General features: G+C 43.4%; 1 protein-coding gene across 3 annotated transcripts in view; it reads right to left on the bottom strand.

The window, feature by feature from the left end:
* SQLE (squalene epoxidase) overlaps positions 1–20,094 on the bottom strand; it is a 29,569-nt gene that overhangs the window by 2,511 nt on the left and 6,964 nt on the right. For all 3 annotated transcript variants that reach the window (XM_083360557.1, XM_083360556.1, XM_083360558.1), the window contains exons 3-11: positions 17,025–17,277; positions 13,997–14,177; positions 12,363–12,459; positions 6,405–6,518; positions 5,768–5,939; positions 5,078–5,173; positions 2,194–2,336; positions 1,945–2,041; positions 379–466 (exon numbers count right to left, since the gene is read on the bottom strand). In XM_083360557.1, coding sequence (XP_083216683.1) covers positions 379–466; positions 1,945–2,041; positions 2,194–2,336; positions 5,078–5,173; positions 5,768–5,939; positions 6,405–6,518; positions 12,363–12,459; positions 13,997–14,177; positions 17,025–17,277 — 1,241 coding nt within the window. The remainder of the gene's footprint in view (positions 1–378; positions 467–1,944; positions 2,042–2,193; positions 2,337–5,077; positions 5,174–5,767; positions 5,940–6,404; positions 6,519–12,362; positions 12,460–13,996; positions 14,178–17,024; positions 17,278–20,094) is intronic.

Genomic DNA, 20,094 nt, shown 5'->3' with positions numbered 1-20,094 from the left:
TTGGCCAAATGTGATTGGACGCAGAAGGAATTTGTCTCTGGGGCGTACGCTCTCTTAATAATGATTAAATAAAATGTGGTGTATGACTTGGATTGTTTACCCTAATTGTCTAGCCCAGGGGTAGGCAACCTTGGCTCTTTGATGACTCATGGACTTCAACTCCCAGAATTCCTGAGCCAGGAGTTGAAGTCCATGAGTCATAAAAGAAGCAAGGTTGCCTACCCCTGGGCTAGCCAGAGAAATCATCATTTCCCTCCACGTGTCCCTCTCTCTAAAGGCTCCTAAGGCAAGTCATGGGCTATGCTATCTACAATTGCTGCCAATAACAAGTTTGAACCACCACTGGGGGTGGGGTGGGGGGAAACTACCCCAACTTACATGGAAAGTAATCCAACTGGACCAGACAGACACCTGCCCCCAAGCTTGAAATAAAGAAAGCAGGCTCTCCTTAACTTGCGCAGAGAATCTGTCAAAAGAAATGTAACATGACATCACCTTAGCAGAAAGGCCAGGCCAAATCAGAAAATGAAAAGTTGCAGCACGACAGCACATATTTGCCTCTAATGTTCCCTTTAAAGTCTTACACACACACACACCCTCAAAGTAGGGGGACAAAATATTTACCAGATGGAATTGACATCACGACAACAGCAGCAACTTTTGGGGGAGACGTTGCAGTGTGCAGTCAGTAACATGTGAAGGAGAATATTTGTAGCTCAGGGTTGAACTGTGGGATCACTGCTTGCTTGCTTGTTTTCTTGCAGGCGTTTCATTACCCTAACTAGGTAATATCATCAGGGCTGCCGTGTTTCCCCGAAAATAAGCCTGGGTCTTATATTTATTTTCGGTCCAAAAGACCCACTAGGGCTTATTTTCGGGGAATGTCTTATTTTTTCATCACAAGGTCCAGCCCGGCCGGCGGGTCCCCCCACTTCCAGGAGCTGCAGGGATCCGCCCGCACCCTTTGCAGTCATCCTCCATGTTCTGAGCCCCAGGCCTAGAGGCCTAGTATTCTGTGGCCAGAAATGGGGCAGGATAAGTAATCAACCAGAAAATAAGATTCATCAAATTTATATATACAGGTAGTCCTTGATTTACAACAGTTCATTTAGTGACTGTTCAAAGTTACAACAGCACTGAAAAAAGTAACGTATGACTGTTTTTCACAGTTACAACTTTTGCAGCATCCCCATGGTCATGTGATAAAAATTCAGCATACTTGGCCACTGGCCCATATTTATGACAGTTGCAGTGACCCAAAGTCATGTGATCCCTTTTGTGACCTTCTGATAAGCAAAGTCAATCGGTAAGATTCACTTAATGACTGTCATAAATATGATTCGCTTAACAACTGTGGCAAGAAATGTCATAAAATGGGGGCAAAATTCACTTAACAAATGTCTCAGCAACATAAACGTTTGGGCTAGATTGTGGTCGTACGTCGAGGACTACCTTTGTGTGTGTGTGTGTGTGTGTGTGTGTGTGTGTGTACATGTATGTGTATATTTTGTATGTATATATATGTGTACACATACATATACACATAGATATATACACATATAGACATACATACATACATACACAGACAGACATATATACAGATATATAGAGTGAGATTTCTTACAACATAAAAATGAGTAGGTGTACAGGAAGTGAATAATTATTTGATTAACTGTAAAGAGGACTGGCTATGGAGGAAGGAGCTTGGGAGAAAAATGTCACAAGGGTCATATATCAGATGGGAATTAGGGAGGAGCAGCCTGATCTGCAGAAAGTCAGTTAACCTAAACCATTAAGTCCAATATTTCTCAAGCTTGTCAACCTAAAAACAATCAAGAACGAAGGAGACAACAGGAAGAGAAGCAAGGATGAAGCAGAAATTGTGCTAAAGAGAAGGAGAAGAACCAGACTGGAAAGAAAATGCATCTCCGAACAAGCACGTACCATCCGTTGCAGCGAACAGTTCATAAAGCGCCTGAGCAAGAACATTCACAACAAAGGAATGAGACTTCTTTCTTGTCCAGTAGAAGGTCTTTTTGGCCTGCAAAAAAAAAAAAAAAATTTTTACAACAGATTAAATCAGGTGATAATAAAAAAGATTTCAAATATAAAATAGCACGCGTACTTGAAATTGTATAAAAGAAACTTAAGAGACCATCAATTCTTTCCGAAAGAAAAATATATGCATCTTACTTGCAGTAGAGCAGAGTCTTCATTCAGGTCCGGAATGGTCTGTAGCAAACGTCTCCAGATCTTGATATCATTCAGAGCAACGCTCATTCCTCCGCCTGTCAGAGGATGCCTAATGTTGTAAGCATCTCCTAGGAGGATGACTCCTAAAAGGGAAAAGAGTCCTAACATCAAAACTCCACAGATGAACTTTTGGGGGGATGCGATTTAAATGGTCACAAGGCTCGTTTAAAGCCTTCCGTGCAAATTGTTAGTGACTGGAGGATAAAACTACAAGCAAGCCTCAGTTTTATCCTCAATGGGGAGAAGGGGGTGTCTGCTACCCTCCAAATGTCAATTGAACTGCAAGGTCATTCATGACGAAGTACGTCATTGCTTAGCGTTGTCAAATACTGCACACTGTCTCATTCGTGGTAGTTTGCATCAAACTCATGTAAATGGCTGTGAATCTGAAAAAGAGCAGCGTGATGGCTCAGCGGTTAAGACGTTGGGCTGGTTGGCTGGAAAGCTGGCAGTCCAGGTTCATGACCTGAGCTCCACGCGACGGAGTGAGCTCCCATCCTAGCCTCAACTCCTGCCTACCTAGCAGTTCAAAAGCAGGTAAGTGTGAGTAGATAAATAGGTACCACCTCAATGGGAAAGTAACATTGCTCCGTGATGTCTTGCTGGCCAAATCACCATGAAAATATCTTCAGACAGTGTTCTCTCAATGGCCTTGAAACGGAGATGAGCCCCCCACCCCGCTCCCCAATAGTTGGCAACAACTAATGGACTACTAATCCGTAGGAACTCCTTTGCCTTTACCATATGTAAAGCATCTTCATAAGGGACGCAGTGGCTCAGTGGGTTAGGACACTGAGCTTGTCGATCAGAAGGTCAGCAGTTTGGCAGATCGAATCCCGAGTGCCGCGTAACAGAGTGAGGGCCTGTTACTCGTCCCAGCTTCTGCCAACCTAGCAGTTCGAAAGCACGTAAAAATGCAAGTAGAAAAATAGGGACCACTCCGGTGGGAAGGTAACAGCATTCCATGCGCCTTTGGCGTCAAGTCATGCTGGCCACATGACCACAGAGACGTCCTCGGACAAGCGCTGGCTCTTCGGCTTTGAAATGGAGATGGACCCTAGAGTTGGAAACGAGTAGCATGCATGTGCGGGGGAACCTTTACCTTTAAAGCAGGGCTTTTCAACCAGTGGTACATTGGCACCCGGCAGGTGGTACGTGACCATCCTACAAAAGCGGTAGCGGGGGAGGGGAATGAGCTGAACTGGTGGCAGTACTGCACAAGCCTGAGCGAGAGATGGATGGAGCTGTAGGGCTGTCAGGGCTCAGCGAAAGCACCAGGATCAGTGCTTCTTCGGGGCTGTCAGGGATCAGTGGAAGTACCAGGATCAGTGCCAGGCTCCAACTGATCCTTGTACTTCTGCTGAGCCCAGAAGCACCACCAATCAGGTGGAATGTTGCAGCATCTCCAGGCTCTTGTGATTTACATTCAGATGCTTGGCAACTGATTCATATTTATGACAGTCACAGTGTCCCAGGGTCATGTGATAGGACCAAAATCTGATGCAATCACCCAGCAGAGGGGGGGGGAATAAAAACCAAACACCCACCCCACCCCCACTGCCAATCCTCAACAGAAATGCTCACAACAATGAAAACCTCTGACAGGAGGAAAAGCACCACCGGGCAGGTAGGCTTGCTCGGCTGTGGCTTGGGGGGCACTTTTTTCAGTGCCATTGTAACTTCGAACAGTCACTAGGTGAACTGTTGTAAGTCGAGGACTACCTGTGCTTCATCACTTTTTTTCCTTTTTGACAAGTTTTTGACACTTTGCTAGGTGACTGGTGGTACTCGGATGTTGCCATATCCTAAAAGTGGTACAGTGGGTGAAAAGGTTGAAAAGCCCTGCTTTAAAGCATCTTTAATCAAGAAAAGCCAACTTGTAGCTTACTATTAAATATATTCTGACATTTACTGTGGTACACACAGAGAGGATGCCAACTTAATTCTAAACAGAATTGCTCTAAAGGCTAAAGGAAAGCTTATTAGTAATGGCCAAAAGGTGCAAAGAAACATGCCAATAATTCTGTAGGCTCCAGTTTCAGACCTTGTGATTCAAACGTACGTAATCACCTTATTTTAGAAGTCTTTAAAAAGAGCCCCTTGGCTGAAAGGGCACCAATAAGAAGCATTCTGTTCTGGCCAGAGGAAAAACAAATCTCTTCCATGCTCCTAAGCTTTTCATCAGACCAGAGGGTGTCCAACTTTGGCACCTTTAGGATCTGTGGGCTTCAACTCCCAGAATTCCCAGCATGGCTGGCTGAGGAATTCTGGAAGTTGAAGTCCACATGACTTAAAGTTAAGTTAGTTAGTTTATTGAATTTATATACCGCCCTTTTCCCATAGGACTCAGGGCGGTTTACAAAGTATTTAAAAACGTCCATACAATACAAAAGTTAAAAACAGTTAAAATAATTAAATTTAATCCCTGAACAAATATAAAACCCCATTTAAAAACTCTCAGCCTGGGCCGGAAAGCTCAAAGAGCCAGGTCTTCAGGTCCCGGCGGAATGACCAAAGGTCGGGGGCAGTCCTAAGCTCCACGGGCAGCTGGTTCCAAAGGGCAGGCGCACCCACTGAGAAGGCCCTCCCCCTGGGTGTTATCTGCCGGCAGTCTTTTACCGGCGGCACCCTGAGAAGGCCCTCCATGTGGGAGTGCACAGGACGAAGGGAACTTGATGCCAGCAGCAGGTGTTCCCTTAAATATCCCGGACCCAAGCCATTTAGGGCTTTATAGGTCATCACCAGCACCTTGAATCTTGCCATGGTTGAACACCCCTGCGTTAAGACAGTGACGTTTTCTGCATCCTCTGCTTGGCTTACAAACCTCCTTTATTAACAGGACAAGGTGGTAGAAAGCTCGCCGGCATGACCCTCAGACGTTCATTCTGTACTGCTATTAGGAAAGGCTCTTGAATGTGTTCTGTTAAAAAAAAAACAAGCAAATGTGGAGGATGAGTTCCAAAATATTTGCCCTTGGGCCAAGATCCAGTAGAAAATACACTTAACAGAACCAAGCGCTCTCGAGAACCTGATACGGTCAACTTTTGTGCTTCAGCTGAAACACAACTTTTCTCAACCTTGACAGTTTTACGAGGTGCACACATCTTAAATTTCCTCGTTTAAGGTAGCCAAGGTCGCTTTAAGACAACTGCCTAAATTACTATCCAAGTCACTGACATACAAATAGTCCTCAACATACGACCATTCATTTAGCAAACATTCAGTTACGATGGCAATGAAAAAGTGACTTACAAGTGACTGTCACACTCATGACGGTCGCTGTGATCATCAATGCAACCTTCCCAGGGGATTTCCAACATGCAAAACCAATGGATTCACTTGACAACCACGCAATTTACTTAATGACCACAGAGATTTTCTTTTAACAACCAGAGCAAAAAAAGTTGTAATATCGGATGCAACTCACTCAACTGCTCTGAGAAACCAATGGAAGTTCCTGGCCCCACTGTGGTCATAAGTAAAAATATTAAGACCCCCATGCACAGGTTCTGACCTGGTAGCTGTGGATAAATCTTTTCAACCATGTATTCCTTGAGATGTTTTGGCACTTCACCTCTAATGTCAACAAGAACTCGAGTTTCAGTGGAAGAAATCTGGTAGATAAGCACTGGGCTAGGATTTCCCAAAACAAGCTCGGCGTAATTGGCTTTAAACTGAGGAGAATTCTTTATAGATAAAGAAAAAAAAATTATTAAAGAAGAATTCCCGGCACCCTCCTGCTCTATGCCTTGACTGCAATGAGGAATTTTCAGCTGACAAATAACCCAAGGCTCAAAGACTTTCAACAAGGCTGAAAATTCAAATCCAACAGGCTCTACCACAACCATCATCAGATTGAAGTCATTTCACTGAGCTGTATGTTTTCTCCCCTTTGTAATTTGTTTCCTTCCAACTAATGCCTGAAGATGGTTCTTTGCAGGCCAGTTTGGGAAACTCTGGGGTTGAAGAGCAGGATTAAACTGCTTTAAAGAAAATGCATAAGCAACGGGGCAACAACAGTAACTTATGATGCTATTAGAAATTATTTGCCTGACTGGGTGGAGATAACACCTGAAATGCTATTCTTTGGTAATAACCGCAAGCATCCAAATCTGATAATACTATCCTTCATGTTTTATGGAGCCACTTACCTTCAAAATGCATCCTACAAAATGGGAAGGGACTTTAACTTTGCTGGGGATAAGATTTTTTCGAAACTTGGAAAACAGACCATCAGCAACCACCGTTAAGGGTGCATGGAGTTCCTGGAAAACAAATAAATGAACTAAATAGGGACTAAATTATTTGTGTTGATTTAAAGTTTGACAATATAATTCAAAACAAAATCAAAATTGGTAAGATGGCTGCAGAACCTTATAATGCAACCCCACACCTTTTTAATATGCAAATGACGATGATTATCACAATATAAGAAGAATAAGAATTATAATTACTAGTAGTAGTAGTTGGAGGGGACCTTGGAAATCATCTAGTCCAACCCCCTGCTGAGGCAGGAAACCCTATACCATTTCAGACAAATGGCTGTCCAGTCTCTTCTTAAAAACTTCCAGTGTTGGAGCATTCACCGCTTCTGGAAGCAGGTTGTTCCACTGGTTAATTATTCTAACTGTCAGGAAGTTTCTCCTTAGTTCTAGGTTGCTTCTCTCCTTGACTAGTTTCCATCCGTTGCTTCTTGTCCTGCCTTTGGGCGCTTTGGATAATAGCTGGACTCCCTGTTCTTTGGGGCAGCCCCTGAGGTATTGGAACACTGCTATCATGTATATGTTTTAGCCTCCAGTCCCCCAATCATCTTTGTTGCTCTTCTCTGTACTCTTTCTAGAGTCTCAACATCTTTTTTACATCGTGGTGACCAAAACTGGATGCAGTATTCCAGGTGTGGCCTTACCAAGGCATTGTATAGTGGTATTAGTACTTCACGTGATCTTGATTCTATCCCTCTGTTAATGCAGCCTAGCACTGTGTTGGCTTTTTTGGCAGCTGCAGCACACTGCTGGCTCATATTTAAGTATTTCTCCACTAGGACTCCAAGATCCATACCACAGTAACTACTATTGAGCAAGGTACCACCTATACTATACCTGTGCATTTGGTTTTTCCTGCCTAAATGTAGAACCTTACTTTTTTCACCATTGAATTTCATTTTGTTAGATAGCGCCCAGTGTTCAAGTCTGTCCAGATCCTCCTGTATCTTAAGCCTGTCTTCTGGAGTATTTGCTATTCCTGCCTGCTTATTGTCGTCTGCAAATTTATCAGTTCCCCATCTATCCCCTCATCCAAATTGTTGATGAAGATGTTGAAGAGCACTGGGCCCAGAACAGAGCCCTGGGGCACCCCACTACACACTTCCTTCCATGTAGACGCAGTTCCATTGAGGACCACACGCTGAGTACGGCCTGTCAGTCTGCTACGAATCCATCTGGTGGTGATGCTGTCTAACCCACATTTTTCTATCAAATGCCTTACTGAAGTCCAAGTAAATTATATCCACAGCATTCCTCTGGTCCACTAATTTTGTCACCTGATCAAAGAATGCAATAAGCTTTGTCTGGCATGATCTGTTTTTGACAAACCCATGTTGGCTTTTAGTAATGACTTTGTTTACCTCTAGGTGCTCGCTGAGTCATTGTTTATCTTTTCCAGAATCTTCCCAGGTATTGAGGTCAGGCTGATAGGTCTATAATTACCTGGATCCATTTTTTTTCCTTTTTTGAAGATGGGAACTACATCAGCTCTCTTCCAGTCCTCTGGTAGTTCCCCAGTGCTCCAGGATCTTTGAAAAATATAGTTCAGTGGTTCTGAGATCACGTCTGCCAGTTCCTTGAGAACCTTGGGGTGTAATCCGTCTGGTCCTGGTGATTTGAACTTGTCTAGGCTGGACAGGTGCTCACTTACCATTTTCTTCCCTATCTTGTGTTTCTATTCTATTTTTTATGGCACTGTTTTTGATAGGTTGGACTGTTTTTTCCCTTTGTGTAAAGACAGATGCAAAAAACAAGTTAAATAGTTCTGCTTTCTCCCTGTTGCTTGTCACCTTCTTGCCACTTTCCCCCACTAACGGACCAATCATTTCCTTAACTTTTTTCTTGTTTTTTACATGTTGAAAGAAGCTTTTTTTATTATTTTTGACTTTGGTCACAAGCCTTAGTTCATTTTGAGCGTTAGCTTTCTTCACTTCATCTTTGCAGGCACGGGCTATTTGCTGATATTTTGGCTTAGTTATGTGCCCTTCTTGTTATGTGCCCCTCTTTCCACTTTCTATACTTGTCCTTTTTATCTTTCAATTTATCAGAGTTCTTTATGCAGCCATGCTGGTTTCTTTTGAGAGCTGTTATTTTTCTTCTTTGTTGGTATTGTGCTAGACTGGGCCTTTATTATCTCACTTTTCAAAATTTCCCAAGCTTCTTGAGTTGTTTTCCCCTTTAGAATTCTCATCCATGGAATCCTTCCCAAGCCCTCTCTAAGTTTATTGAAATTAGCTCTTTTAAAGTCCAAGACTCTAATTTGACTGTGTTCTATTGCTTGTGCTTCCAGAATGTTGAATTCCAATATTGCATGATCACTTCCCCGCAAGGTTCCTGTGGCTTCAACACCTTCTATCATTTCATCTCTGTTAGTGAGAATTAAATCCAATATGGCTAATCCCCTAGTTCCCTTCTCTAGTTTTTGGGAGACAAAGTTGTCTGCTAGGTTTGTCAGGAATCTGTTTGATCTTCCACTTGGTGCAGAGTTTGTCTCCCAGTTGATGTCAGGGTAATTAAAGTCCCCCATTACTATTGTGATGTGCTTCCTACATACCTTAGTTAGCTGACTAGCAAGAAGTTCATCTATTTCCTCTGTTTGGTTGGGTGGCCTATAGTATACACCTATGGCAATGTCATTTCTTCCCCCCCCCCTTTTATATTGACCCAAATGCATTCAAGTTTACAGTTTTCATCATTGTTGTGCTCTATTTCTGTACAGATAAAGTTATTTCTTATATAGAGAGCAACTCCATCTCCTCTTTTGTTTGGTCTGTTTCTTTTAAATAATTTAAATACCTCTAGCTGTGTGTTTCATTTGTGGGTTTCGTCCCACCATGTTTCCGTAATGGCAACAGTATCATATCTGCCCTCATTTACCTGAATTTATAGTTCACCCTGCTTACTGTTCATACTCTGTGCATTGGTATATAGACATTTGAATCCTTTATGACTGACCCTGTGTTTACTTGCTACATAACTTGTGTGGTGCCTGAGTTCCCCTATTTTCTCAGATTGCCGGGGACAGTGATGTTCTGTATCAATTAACTCACTGTCCCCGTTGTTTAGTTTAAATATTCCTTCAGAAAAGCTGTGAATTTATTGCCAAGTAACTCAGTCCCTTTCTTGGATGGATGCAAACCGTCTCTTTTGTACATTTTTTCATTGGACCAGCTACAGACATCGTGACTAATATAACCAAAGTCTTCTTCTTTACACCACTCCTTTAGCCACATATTGAATTCTGCTATATGCTGGCCTTTTCCATTTTGCTCCTTATACACTGGTAAAAGCTCTGAAAACGTGAGCCTACAGCCTATTCTGCTGAGTTCCTGCCCCAAGCTCTGGAAATCATTCTGCACAGAGAGTACATCCTTCTGGGACAGATCGTTAGTGCCAAGATGTACAATTTTTATTTTTTTATTTTAATTCCATTTATATCCCGCCCTTCTCCGAAGACTCAGGGCGGCTTACAAGCTTAGCAGTAGCCTTTATTCTATGTATATGCCTGCTTATTAGGGCTTTCATACACCCCCCCAAGCGGCATTATTACAAAGTCAGCTTATTGCCCCCAACAATCTGGGTCCTCATTTTACCTACCTCGGAAGGATGGAAGGCTGAGTCAACCTTGAGCCTGGTGGGATGCGAACCTGCACTAATTGCAGGCAGCTGGTGTTACTTAAGGAGGCATTAGCCCACTGCTCCACCAAGGCATCCACATCACAGTCATTGCTGGCATTCTTGACTACTTTGAAAATACGATTCTTGTCCCTACTGGCAGTAGCACCTGGAAGACACCTGACCTCTTTTGAAACCTCTGTATCCTTTCCTAAATTTACATCCCTTATAACTGAATCACCAATTAGAAGGTGGATTCTCTTTATGGGTACCTTTCTCCTTTTGCATGACTGGTGTGTAATACCTGATTCCCACTTCTCCCTGTCAAAAAGAAGTTTTTCATCTCGGACCTTAGTCCCCTGTTTATTTGAGTTATCATCACAACTACCTTGACCTGTTTCTTTAATGTCCCTATTAAGGTCTGCAAGGGCACTGTATCTGTTATGCAGGGACACAGCGAAAGCTTTTGTGTTTATGGTTCACAGCTCTCACCCTGCCAGATCCCACGGCTGTCCACATTGCCCTTCTCCTGCAGAATCTTTGTGGTAGAGGGAGCTGATAGCGTGGAGGCTGAATAGAGTAGAAGGGCTGAACTGGACACCTAATTTCTACCTGAAGAGCAGAGATTACAGACCCTAGATAAATAATCTGTCCTTGTAGACTAGTGATTTGTGTACAGATAGGACAGTTTCCCAGTTTGAAAAGGGTACTGCAAACGACAGCTGCAAAACAAGTGTTGCACTGAGCTAAGCCAGACATGCTGAGATGAAAGGAATCTCAGATGCACTTGCCCTGAATGTACCACCGCTGTTTTCGACTTTTAGTTATATGATGAAGCAATGAAGGGCCAATCAGCAAGGGCTCATCTACTTTGTTCCTCCACCCACCTCCTTCTTAACTCACAGTATTGTAGATTTTCCCAGCAGCCTCTGGCAGTTTAAAAGCAATGACGGTCCAATTAGCAAGGGCTTAACTATTTTGCTCCTGTTACAGGTAGTCCTTAACTTTAACTAAAATTGAGCCCATAATTACAGTCGCAGGTCATGGTAGGTGTTAAGTGGGTCAACATGTGACCATACTTGATTTTATGAGCTTTTTTTGCAATAGTCATTATATATCTCTCTCCAGTTGTCAAGCTATTGTGGCAGTCATTAAGCAAATCCATTTTTTGCAATGGGTGCTTTTTGCCCAAAAAAACATCATAAATCACAGTCATTTGACTTCAGGATGCTGCAAACAGCCATAAATGTGGGCTAATTGCTGAATGCCCAAAATATAATCATGTGACTGCAAGGGGGGGGCAAGGTCGTAAGTTGAAGACTGCTTGTACCTTACTGGTTTTAACAGGCCAACCTGAAATGCAAAGAAGCATGTGAGGCAGACACGAAGGAATAATTTTTGAATGTTTCATTCTAAACTGAATTCTTCTCACCTGTGATTTTCTCATAAATCTTTATATTCCTCAATCTACGCCTTGCACACATCTTGACATCCACACTCTGTGCCCTAACAATGATTCCATTGGAGGTTATGTACCCCATAGCCTAATTCAAAATATGGTTTATATTTCTATTATTTTACTAAGCCAATAATGGTAAACGTTTTGGGCTCACCATGTCAAAAATTCAGAAAATGCTTAATCTGACTTTCTTGGCACGTCTCATACAAACGCACAAGGAAAACAGAACAACTCTATCTTCTCCCCTTATAGGCTGCTCTGAACAGCGGTAATCAGCGACAGTGCCAAGCCTGGGCCCGAAGTAGAGTCCGAGGCCTCGAACAGCTCTAGTACCATGGCTGCCATTCAAAATGGATCGCCCAAGGCTTATGTTCTTGAAGTGGCTTCAGAGAATGCTCTTTTGCGGTCTCTGCAGCGTCCAAAAACTGCACAAAAGTCCATTCAACTGCAATTTTCAGAGGGTCTGAAAGCTCCTTGAGCACATAGGCCTCTCACAGGACTTCCGCACAGTCCAGAAGCTGCACAAGACCGTGCCCCATTCTCACATGGCCGCCTAAAAATCATGCTCAAATTGGATGTGCTTTCAGAATTGTTATTGTTGGCTGCTGGTGCATGCTGGCGTGTCACCCAAAACACTGGCATGTCACCTTTGACATGTGTGTCATACATTCACCATCACTGTAATAAGCTATCTGAAAAGAATTGCAACTTGTTTTAAACTGACAATAGTATCCTAGAACACTGGAATAACCAGAACTGCTGGAGAATCTCACCTTTGTATCACCAGTTTCTTTATCTTTGTATACAATTCCAGTTACACATTCATCTTTTTCAAGCAATTGTATCACTGTCCCCTCAATAAATTTTGCACTGGAAAAAAAAACACATTGAAAGAATACATACACGGTATACATTTTATTGAGTTGTAACTAAAATGGGCATCTCTGTTTCACTTGCTAGGTTAGGAACAGGGAAATCTGTGAACCACAAAAATCCATTCATTCTCTCTGTACCCCTCTTTTTCTACACATTTGATTTTCATTTTCATACAAAGTATTTTATAATTAAAAACACATGCAATTATATTCAATCTTAGACAAAAACAGCTGTTATAAGGAAAACAGGACTTCTGTAGGGGGAAAAATGAAGAGGATGTTAAAATGGTCAACAGTGAAAGAAAATAGTTTTAAGAAAATCTGGGGACAGGGAATATGTGCTGTCAGGTTGGTATGTTCTAGGAATCACCTAAATCAGAGGGGGGCAATTAATTTTCCCATGGGGCCAATAAGAAATTGGAACAGCTGTTGCCTCCAGCCCACCCCCATTGCTGATGCCCCGCCCCTCATGCTGCATCAATTCCCGCTCCAATACTGCCCTGGTGCTCAACCTCCACAACCGCTGCCCCTGCAGGCCATACGGACTGCCCACAGGCCAGATGTGGCCTGCGGCCCATAAAATGCCCAGGTCTGATCTAAATAGACCTTTTTCAAGATGATGTGTCCCCATTCAGGTCCTCCTATAGTGCACAAAACATACCATTCTTCTAGACCGCGTTTCTAAATTTTGGCAATTTTAAGATGTGTGGTCTTCAGTTCCCAGAATTCCTTATCCAGATGGCTGGGAAATTTGGGAACTGAAATCTGTACCTCTTAAAATTTATGTATTTATTTGTTTAATTTAATTTGTATACCGCCCTTCTCCCGAAGGACTAAAATGGCCAACTTTGAGAAATACTGTCCTAGTCTGACAACCTATGTCAGCCCCTATCCTCTAAAGATTTTTCTATAAATCACTTTTTCTTTCCACCATATTTAACAAGGTTACCTTTCTAGATATTAGGACTGCTACTTGCAGGGAGAACTAAGTGTCTGGAACAGTTACATAACACCTGTTGAAACATGTTAAATTAAATCTTTCCCAGGAATGCACTGCAGGTGTGAGGGCAACCACACGAACCCAGGGAAAGACACAGCTGCTTTAAGGTGCTTCTGACAGATGCAATGCACAAATCCAACTGTACTCTGAATCCTATGTCTCTCTTCAAATCCTGTCCATTTTCTGGACTGACAGTTTACTTACAGGAAACAAGATATAAAGGTTTATTTTACTTTCAATTTAGAGAAATTATTCTTTGTTATCAGGTTAGCAAATTAGGCTTCAACAGAAATAACCTGTTTTGTAACACGAGTCACTCAAACAGCGAAACAAAGTTTATGAAATAACTTCTAGGAGCTTAATTGATAGAACGTATACAAACCAACTGATGTTTAAAGTGCTTGTTCTGGTTAACCCCAAACCATGTAGAGTTGATTCACAAATGCAATGAATAAAAGAAAAGCACATTTAAAATGAAAAATAGATGGATGCATCTTCAGAAGGCAAACTGTGCACGTGGCCTTATGCTTACTTGGGTTCTGACATGGCTACCCTTCGGAGACCCATGATGAAACGTCCATGATTAAATGTTTTTCCGTTCTGTACTTGCCCAGCTGTTGTGCAAGGGTAAGGAATCTCAACCTCTGCCTTGCTTTCAAGATTATGAATGATGTAGCCATTTATTGTATGAGCATCTATACCTTCCACAGCATCTACAAAACAAATGAATAGAGAAAGGAAGAAGATTCAGGAGGAGGAACTAGCTATCTTAAAAACACACATCTGCAGTGACTGGTGGTATGGATAGCCCAGGGGCAGGAAACTGTGACAACTTTACAAACTGTGGACTCCCTAAATTGTTGAGCCCAGCAGGGCTGGCTCAGCAATTCTGGGAGTTGAAGTCCAAAGATTATTAAATAGCCATAGTTGCCCAACCTAGGATATAAAACCAGGATCCAATATACAGCAGCCTCTCAGCCAGTCTGAATGGAGACAAGGACTGAGTTTGAATCCAATTTGGATTCTGGTCTGAATGAAGTTCAAGGTCAAATGCTTTTTTTTCCACATAGGCTTTAATTTTTTCCACTTCTAGTTAGAAAAAAGCATCGTTCTTTTAAAGGGGAAATAGGGAATTTCCAGGGAACTAGAAAAAGGAGTTACTGTTCCCGAGTTTGGGTTTGCCATGTCCATAACAGCTCTGGCAAACAGCAGGAATCATCTCCAGGAATAACCCAGGGAAAAAGAATGGGAAACTTTGTTTCAGCGTGTTGTGGTGGTGGTTGTTCTGATGCTAAGTCATGTCCGACTCTTTGCAGCCCCGTGGAACATAGCACGCCAAGCCCCCTTGTCCTCCACTGTCTCTTGGAGTCTGCCCAAATTTATGTTCATTGCATCCATGACACTCTCTAACCATCTCTTCCTCTGCTGTCCCCTTCTTCTTTTGCCTTCCCTCTTTCCCAACATCGGGGTCTTTTCCAAGGAGTCCTCATGTGACGGCCAAAGTATTTGAGTTTCAGTCTCTGTCCTTGCAAAGGACGGTCAGGGTTGATTTCGTTTAGGATTGACTGGTTTGATCTCCTTGCAGTTTCCTTCAGCCTTCAGCATTTAGGTTACTATATACTTAACAACTTATTTTAGCCAAACGCTGTGCTTTATTTTAATTACTCTTCTCTGTATTTGTTTATGTCCAGTTTACCTAGAAGCTCAGCAAATGTATATAATTTAGACTTCTATGCATATACAGATAGTCCTCAACTTACAACCATAATTGAGCCTGGAATTATAGTCATAACCCACGCTGGTCATCACATAGCCACACTCAATTTTATTACCTTGTTTTGTGGTCAAATGTTAAGCAAATGAAGCGGCCATTCAGTGAACAACATAGCCATTAAGCAAACCTACTGTTTGCAATGGGAGGGGTTTTTTTTGCTGGTAACGAGAAGTAAGTGTCAAGTTTGGGTTTAAAAAAAAAAGTCATAATTTGCAGTCACACGACTGCAGGACATTGCAAATGGTCATAAATGTGGATTGTAACTTCGAATGGTCACTAAGCAACCGATTGTAAGTCGAGGATTACCTGTACCTGGTTGAGTATGGGGGTACTTCCTTTGCTGATCCTAATTGTCTCTCTACTGCCTCTATTTCAAGTCACTGCACTTAACTTTCCTTCAGGGTAATAGGTGGAAAAGTCAAATTTGAGGTTCTTCTTGGGACAGTTTTGGAAAATTCCTCTAACACTTGTATAGCTAAAGGTCACTTAAACTATGTCAGTGGTGCCCAGGGAATAAGACAATATCATGGGGAAACAGCATAGAAAAGATGTCAGGGAAGGTTTATCTAAATATTTATAGGTAAATGTTCCCGAATGAGGCAGGAAAAACATGAATAAAACTCTATTCACTCTGTTCAGGTACAAAAATCACACATTTTTCTTATCTGCACTAAGGGCAATATCCGACAACCAATGTCAACCACAACTTCAACCATGTTTCTTCCCTTCTAGCTAAAAAAACTTTCCTCTGTCAAAAGATTTCTCTATCTTGGGTTTTCATCTTATTATTTTTTTTCTTTTTTCAATGTTAATTCTGAGCCATGAATTTAAGGCAGGGGTGTCAAACTCAATTTCATTGAGGGCCACATCAGCATTAAGGTTGCCCTTAGGGGGCCGGGTGGGTGTGGCCAGGGTGGGTGTGGCCTACTGGGTGGGCGTGGCTAGAGTGCGTATGGCCTACTGGGTGGGCGTGGCCAGCTCTACATCGTTCGCATCAAGGGTGCCTATGGGGGCCTGGGCAGGAGTGGGACAGATCTGAGGGTCTCTGGCAGGAGGGGGGTCTCTGGGCCAAGGCAGTGGGGGCCGTTCCCTCACTGTTTCCAGGATGGCTTTGCGGGCCACACAAAACCACTTCGCGGGCCGGATTCGGCCCCCGGGCCTTGTGTTTGACATGTCTGATTTAAGGCAAGCAAGCTAGGCTGTACAATTGTTTTTGGTTCACAGGACAAAGAACCCAGAGAAGAAGTTTTATTGGTATTATTTGTTTTCTGGCTTTTATAATACAGGTAGTCCTTGACGTACAAGAGTTCGTTTAGTGATTGCAAAGTGTGGCAACACACTGAAAAAGTGACTTATGACCATTTTTCACACTTATGACCGCTGCAGCATTCCCGTGGTCATGTGATCAAAATTCACACATTTGGCAACTGACTCATATTTTATGACAGTTGCAGTGTGCCAGGGTCATGTAGTCAACTTTTGCAACCTTCTGACAAGCAAAATCAAGAGGGAAGCCAAATTCACTTAATAATTATGTTACTTAACAAGTGCAGGGCAAGAAAAGTTGTAAAATGGGGCAAAACTCACTTAATAAAGGTCTCAGCAACAGACATTTTGGGCTTAATTGTGGTCATTAAGTTGAGGACTACCTGTAATTAGAAGAATACAAGGCAGAGATAGAAAAGCTGACAATCAGGCTGTCGAGTTGAGTTTCAAAAACTTGCAGTTAAAGCATTATTCCCACATCTGTGAATGAAAGAAGTGTTTTTTAGCAAAGGTAATGTACCTTGAAGGCCCAGATCTTTTAGAGTGTTATAACCTCCTGGCTGTAAGAATTCTCCAACAATCCTATCAGGTTCCTTCAGATCTCGCTCAAGGATCGTCACTTTCCTTCCATCCCGGGCCAGCACCGCTGCCAGAGCAGAGCCAAGGACACCAGCTCCCACAATAATCACTTCTGGATCAGATTGAACAGTGGCTGTTGAAGCTGAATCCGTTTCTGTTCTATTGTCAGGTGAAGGAATGACACCTCTTATATCCTAAGTCAGAAAGAAGACAAATGTATTTATTTATTTATTGATTGATTGATTTGATTTGTATACCGCCCTTCTCCCTAAGGACTCAGGGCGGTGAACAGTGACATAAATGTCAAAATGCAGAAATACAGAAAATTGAAAATAAATTAAGCCCTATTGCCCAAATGTAGAGGATAAATTAAAACCACAATTAAAATTAAACCCGTCAGACCAGACCGGATTGCTTAAATAGATGTGTTTTTAGATCGCGTCGGAAGGAGTGAAGGTCGGGAGCCATCCAGAGCTCAACCGGTAAATGGTTCCATAGGTCAGGCGCGCCCACAGAAAACGCTCTCCCCCTGGGAGCCACCAAGCGACATTCTCCGAACGGTAGCACCCTTAGGAGGCCCTCTCTGTGGGAGCGTACCGGGCGGAGGGAAGTTGATGCCGGCAGCAGATGATTCCCAAGGTACTCCGGACCCATGCCATGTAGGGCTTTGAAAACCATTACAAGCACCTTGAATCTCACCCGGAGGATAACTGGGAGCCAATGCAGCTCACGGAGTAGAGGTGTAACATGGGAGTATCGGGAGGCTCCCAATGCAACTCTCGCAGCTGCATTCTGTACCAGTTGGAGCCTCCGAGTGGTCCTCAAGGGCAGCCCCATGTATAGAGCATTGCAGTAATCTAAACGAGAGGTCACGAGCGCATGAGTGACTGTACGCAGGGCATCCCGGTCCAGATAGGGCCGTAATTGGCGCACCAGGCGAACCTGGGCAAAGGCTCCCCTAGTCACAGCTATTATGTGGTCTTCCAAAGAAAGCTGTGAGTCTAGGAGGACTCCCAAGTTACGGGCCCTATCTACGGGGGGTAATAACTTACCCCCTATAGAAAGAGATGGAATGTTCTGAGTATCCTGAGATGCCGGTACGTACAGCCACTCAGTCTTGTCAGGGTTGAGTTGAAGCCTGTTCTTCCCCATCCAGACCCGAACTGCTTCCAGGCAACGGGACATCACATCGAGGGCATCACTGAGGTGGTTTGGGGTCGAAATAAAAAGCTGGGTATCATTAGCGTATTGATGATACCCTACTCCAAAACCACAAATGATCTCTCCCAGCGGTTTCATGTAGATGTTGAACAGGAGAGGCGAGAGGACCGAACCCTGAGGAACTCCACAAGTCAGAGGTCTCGAGCTCGACCTCTGCCCCCCTGTCAATACCGACTGCGAACGTCCCATGAGATAGGAGGAGAACCACTGAAGAACCGTGCCTCCCACTCCCAATCCTCTGAGACAATGCAGCAAGATACCATGGTCGATGGTATCGAAAGCCGCTGAGAGATCTAGTAGGACTAGGACAGAGGAACAACCTCTGTCCCGAGCTCTCCAGAGATCATTTACCAGAGCGACCAATGCCGTCTCCGTGCTGTGTCCGGGCCTGAAACCCGATTGGTACGGGTCCAGATAGTCAGTTTCTTCCAGAACCGAAGGGAGCTGATGCGCCACCACACTCTCAACAACCTTGGCAAGGAAGCGAAGGTTGGAGACCGGACGAAAGTTGTTTAATATAGCTGGGTCCAAGGTAGGTTACTTAAGGAGGGGTCTCACCACCGCTTCTTTCAATGCGGAGGGGAAACAACCTTCACTTAAGGAGGCAGATATCACCGCCTGGAGCCAATTAAAGGCACTTAGGCTGGTACAATTGCCATACAATATGGAGCAGATTTAGCGACACTCGGTAGGAGCGCAGTGGCTCATATGGTTAGGACGCTCGGCTGGCGATTGGCAGGGCTGGGGTCTGAGACTTGGTTGCTGTCGTGAGACGGGGTGACATCATGCTCCAGCTCCTGCCAACCCAGCAGTTTGAAAGTGAGTGACTATGAGTAGACAGATGGATACCACTTTGCCGAAACAACTTAACGACCACATGAAAGGAACCCCCAACTGGGCATCCCCCAGGCAACCATTCAATCCTTTCACAATCCAGAAGTGCTTTGGTGCTTCCAGGACAACTGTAGTAATAGTCAGTTTAAAGCAATCTAAATTCTATGTCACACTTAGCAACTGTATTTGAGGGGTATTTTGGACACAACACATTTGGATAACCATTGTATCTACCCCACAACCTAAGGACTTATGCACCTGCATCAGATAAAAAGAGGCAAGTATCTAAATCAGGGTTCCCCAAACCCCGGTCCATGGACTGGTACCGGGCCGCAGCATGCCAGCAACCGGTCCGCACAAACAAGCAAAGCCCCATCCACAAGATACAGGCAGCACACAAAACCATGCCCCCTCCAGTCTATGGAAAAACCTCTCTCCACAGAACCAGTCCCTGGTGACCCAAGAGTTCGGGACCTCTGATCTAAATGCAGCATTTGCAGGACCACATCACTGCACATGTAAGGCCATTCTGGCATTTGAGTGCCAAGAAATAGGATGAAATATGAGAAATCCAGAAGTCCCTGATTTTGAACACTCACAATTCAAGGGTCAGGAATTAAGATTTTTCAGAACACCGGTACAACAGCATAGTCTGGTCTCTTCAAGTTTCGAATATCTGCCATCAGATTAGTAGATTGCTTCAGATAATTCCAAATACTGTTTTGTCAGACATTTCTATTTCAAAGTCTAGGTAAACTGGTTACATCAGAATTCTAACATATTACCGGGTGTATCTTGCAAATATTTCTTCCTATGAGACTCTATTTCCTCAAACCAATGCAGTTACATAAATAGTACTTGGGCTATTCCCATGCAAATAAGCAATGTTGGGCAGACTGAAGAAAAGGAATAAGCAACAGTAAGTGCGGGATAGTGTTGTGATTCAGCGTCAGCCT

Source organism: Vipera ursinii, assembly GCF_947247035.1.
Source record: "Vipera ursinii genome assembly, chromosome: 3".
Taxonomy (NCBI): domain Eukaryota; kingdom Metazoa; phylum Chordata; class Lepidosauria; order Squamata; family Viperidae; genus Vipera; species Vipera ursinii.
The sequence above is the reverse complement of the archived record's forward strand: the minus strand, read 5'-3'. Positions and strand labels throughout refer to the sequence as shown.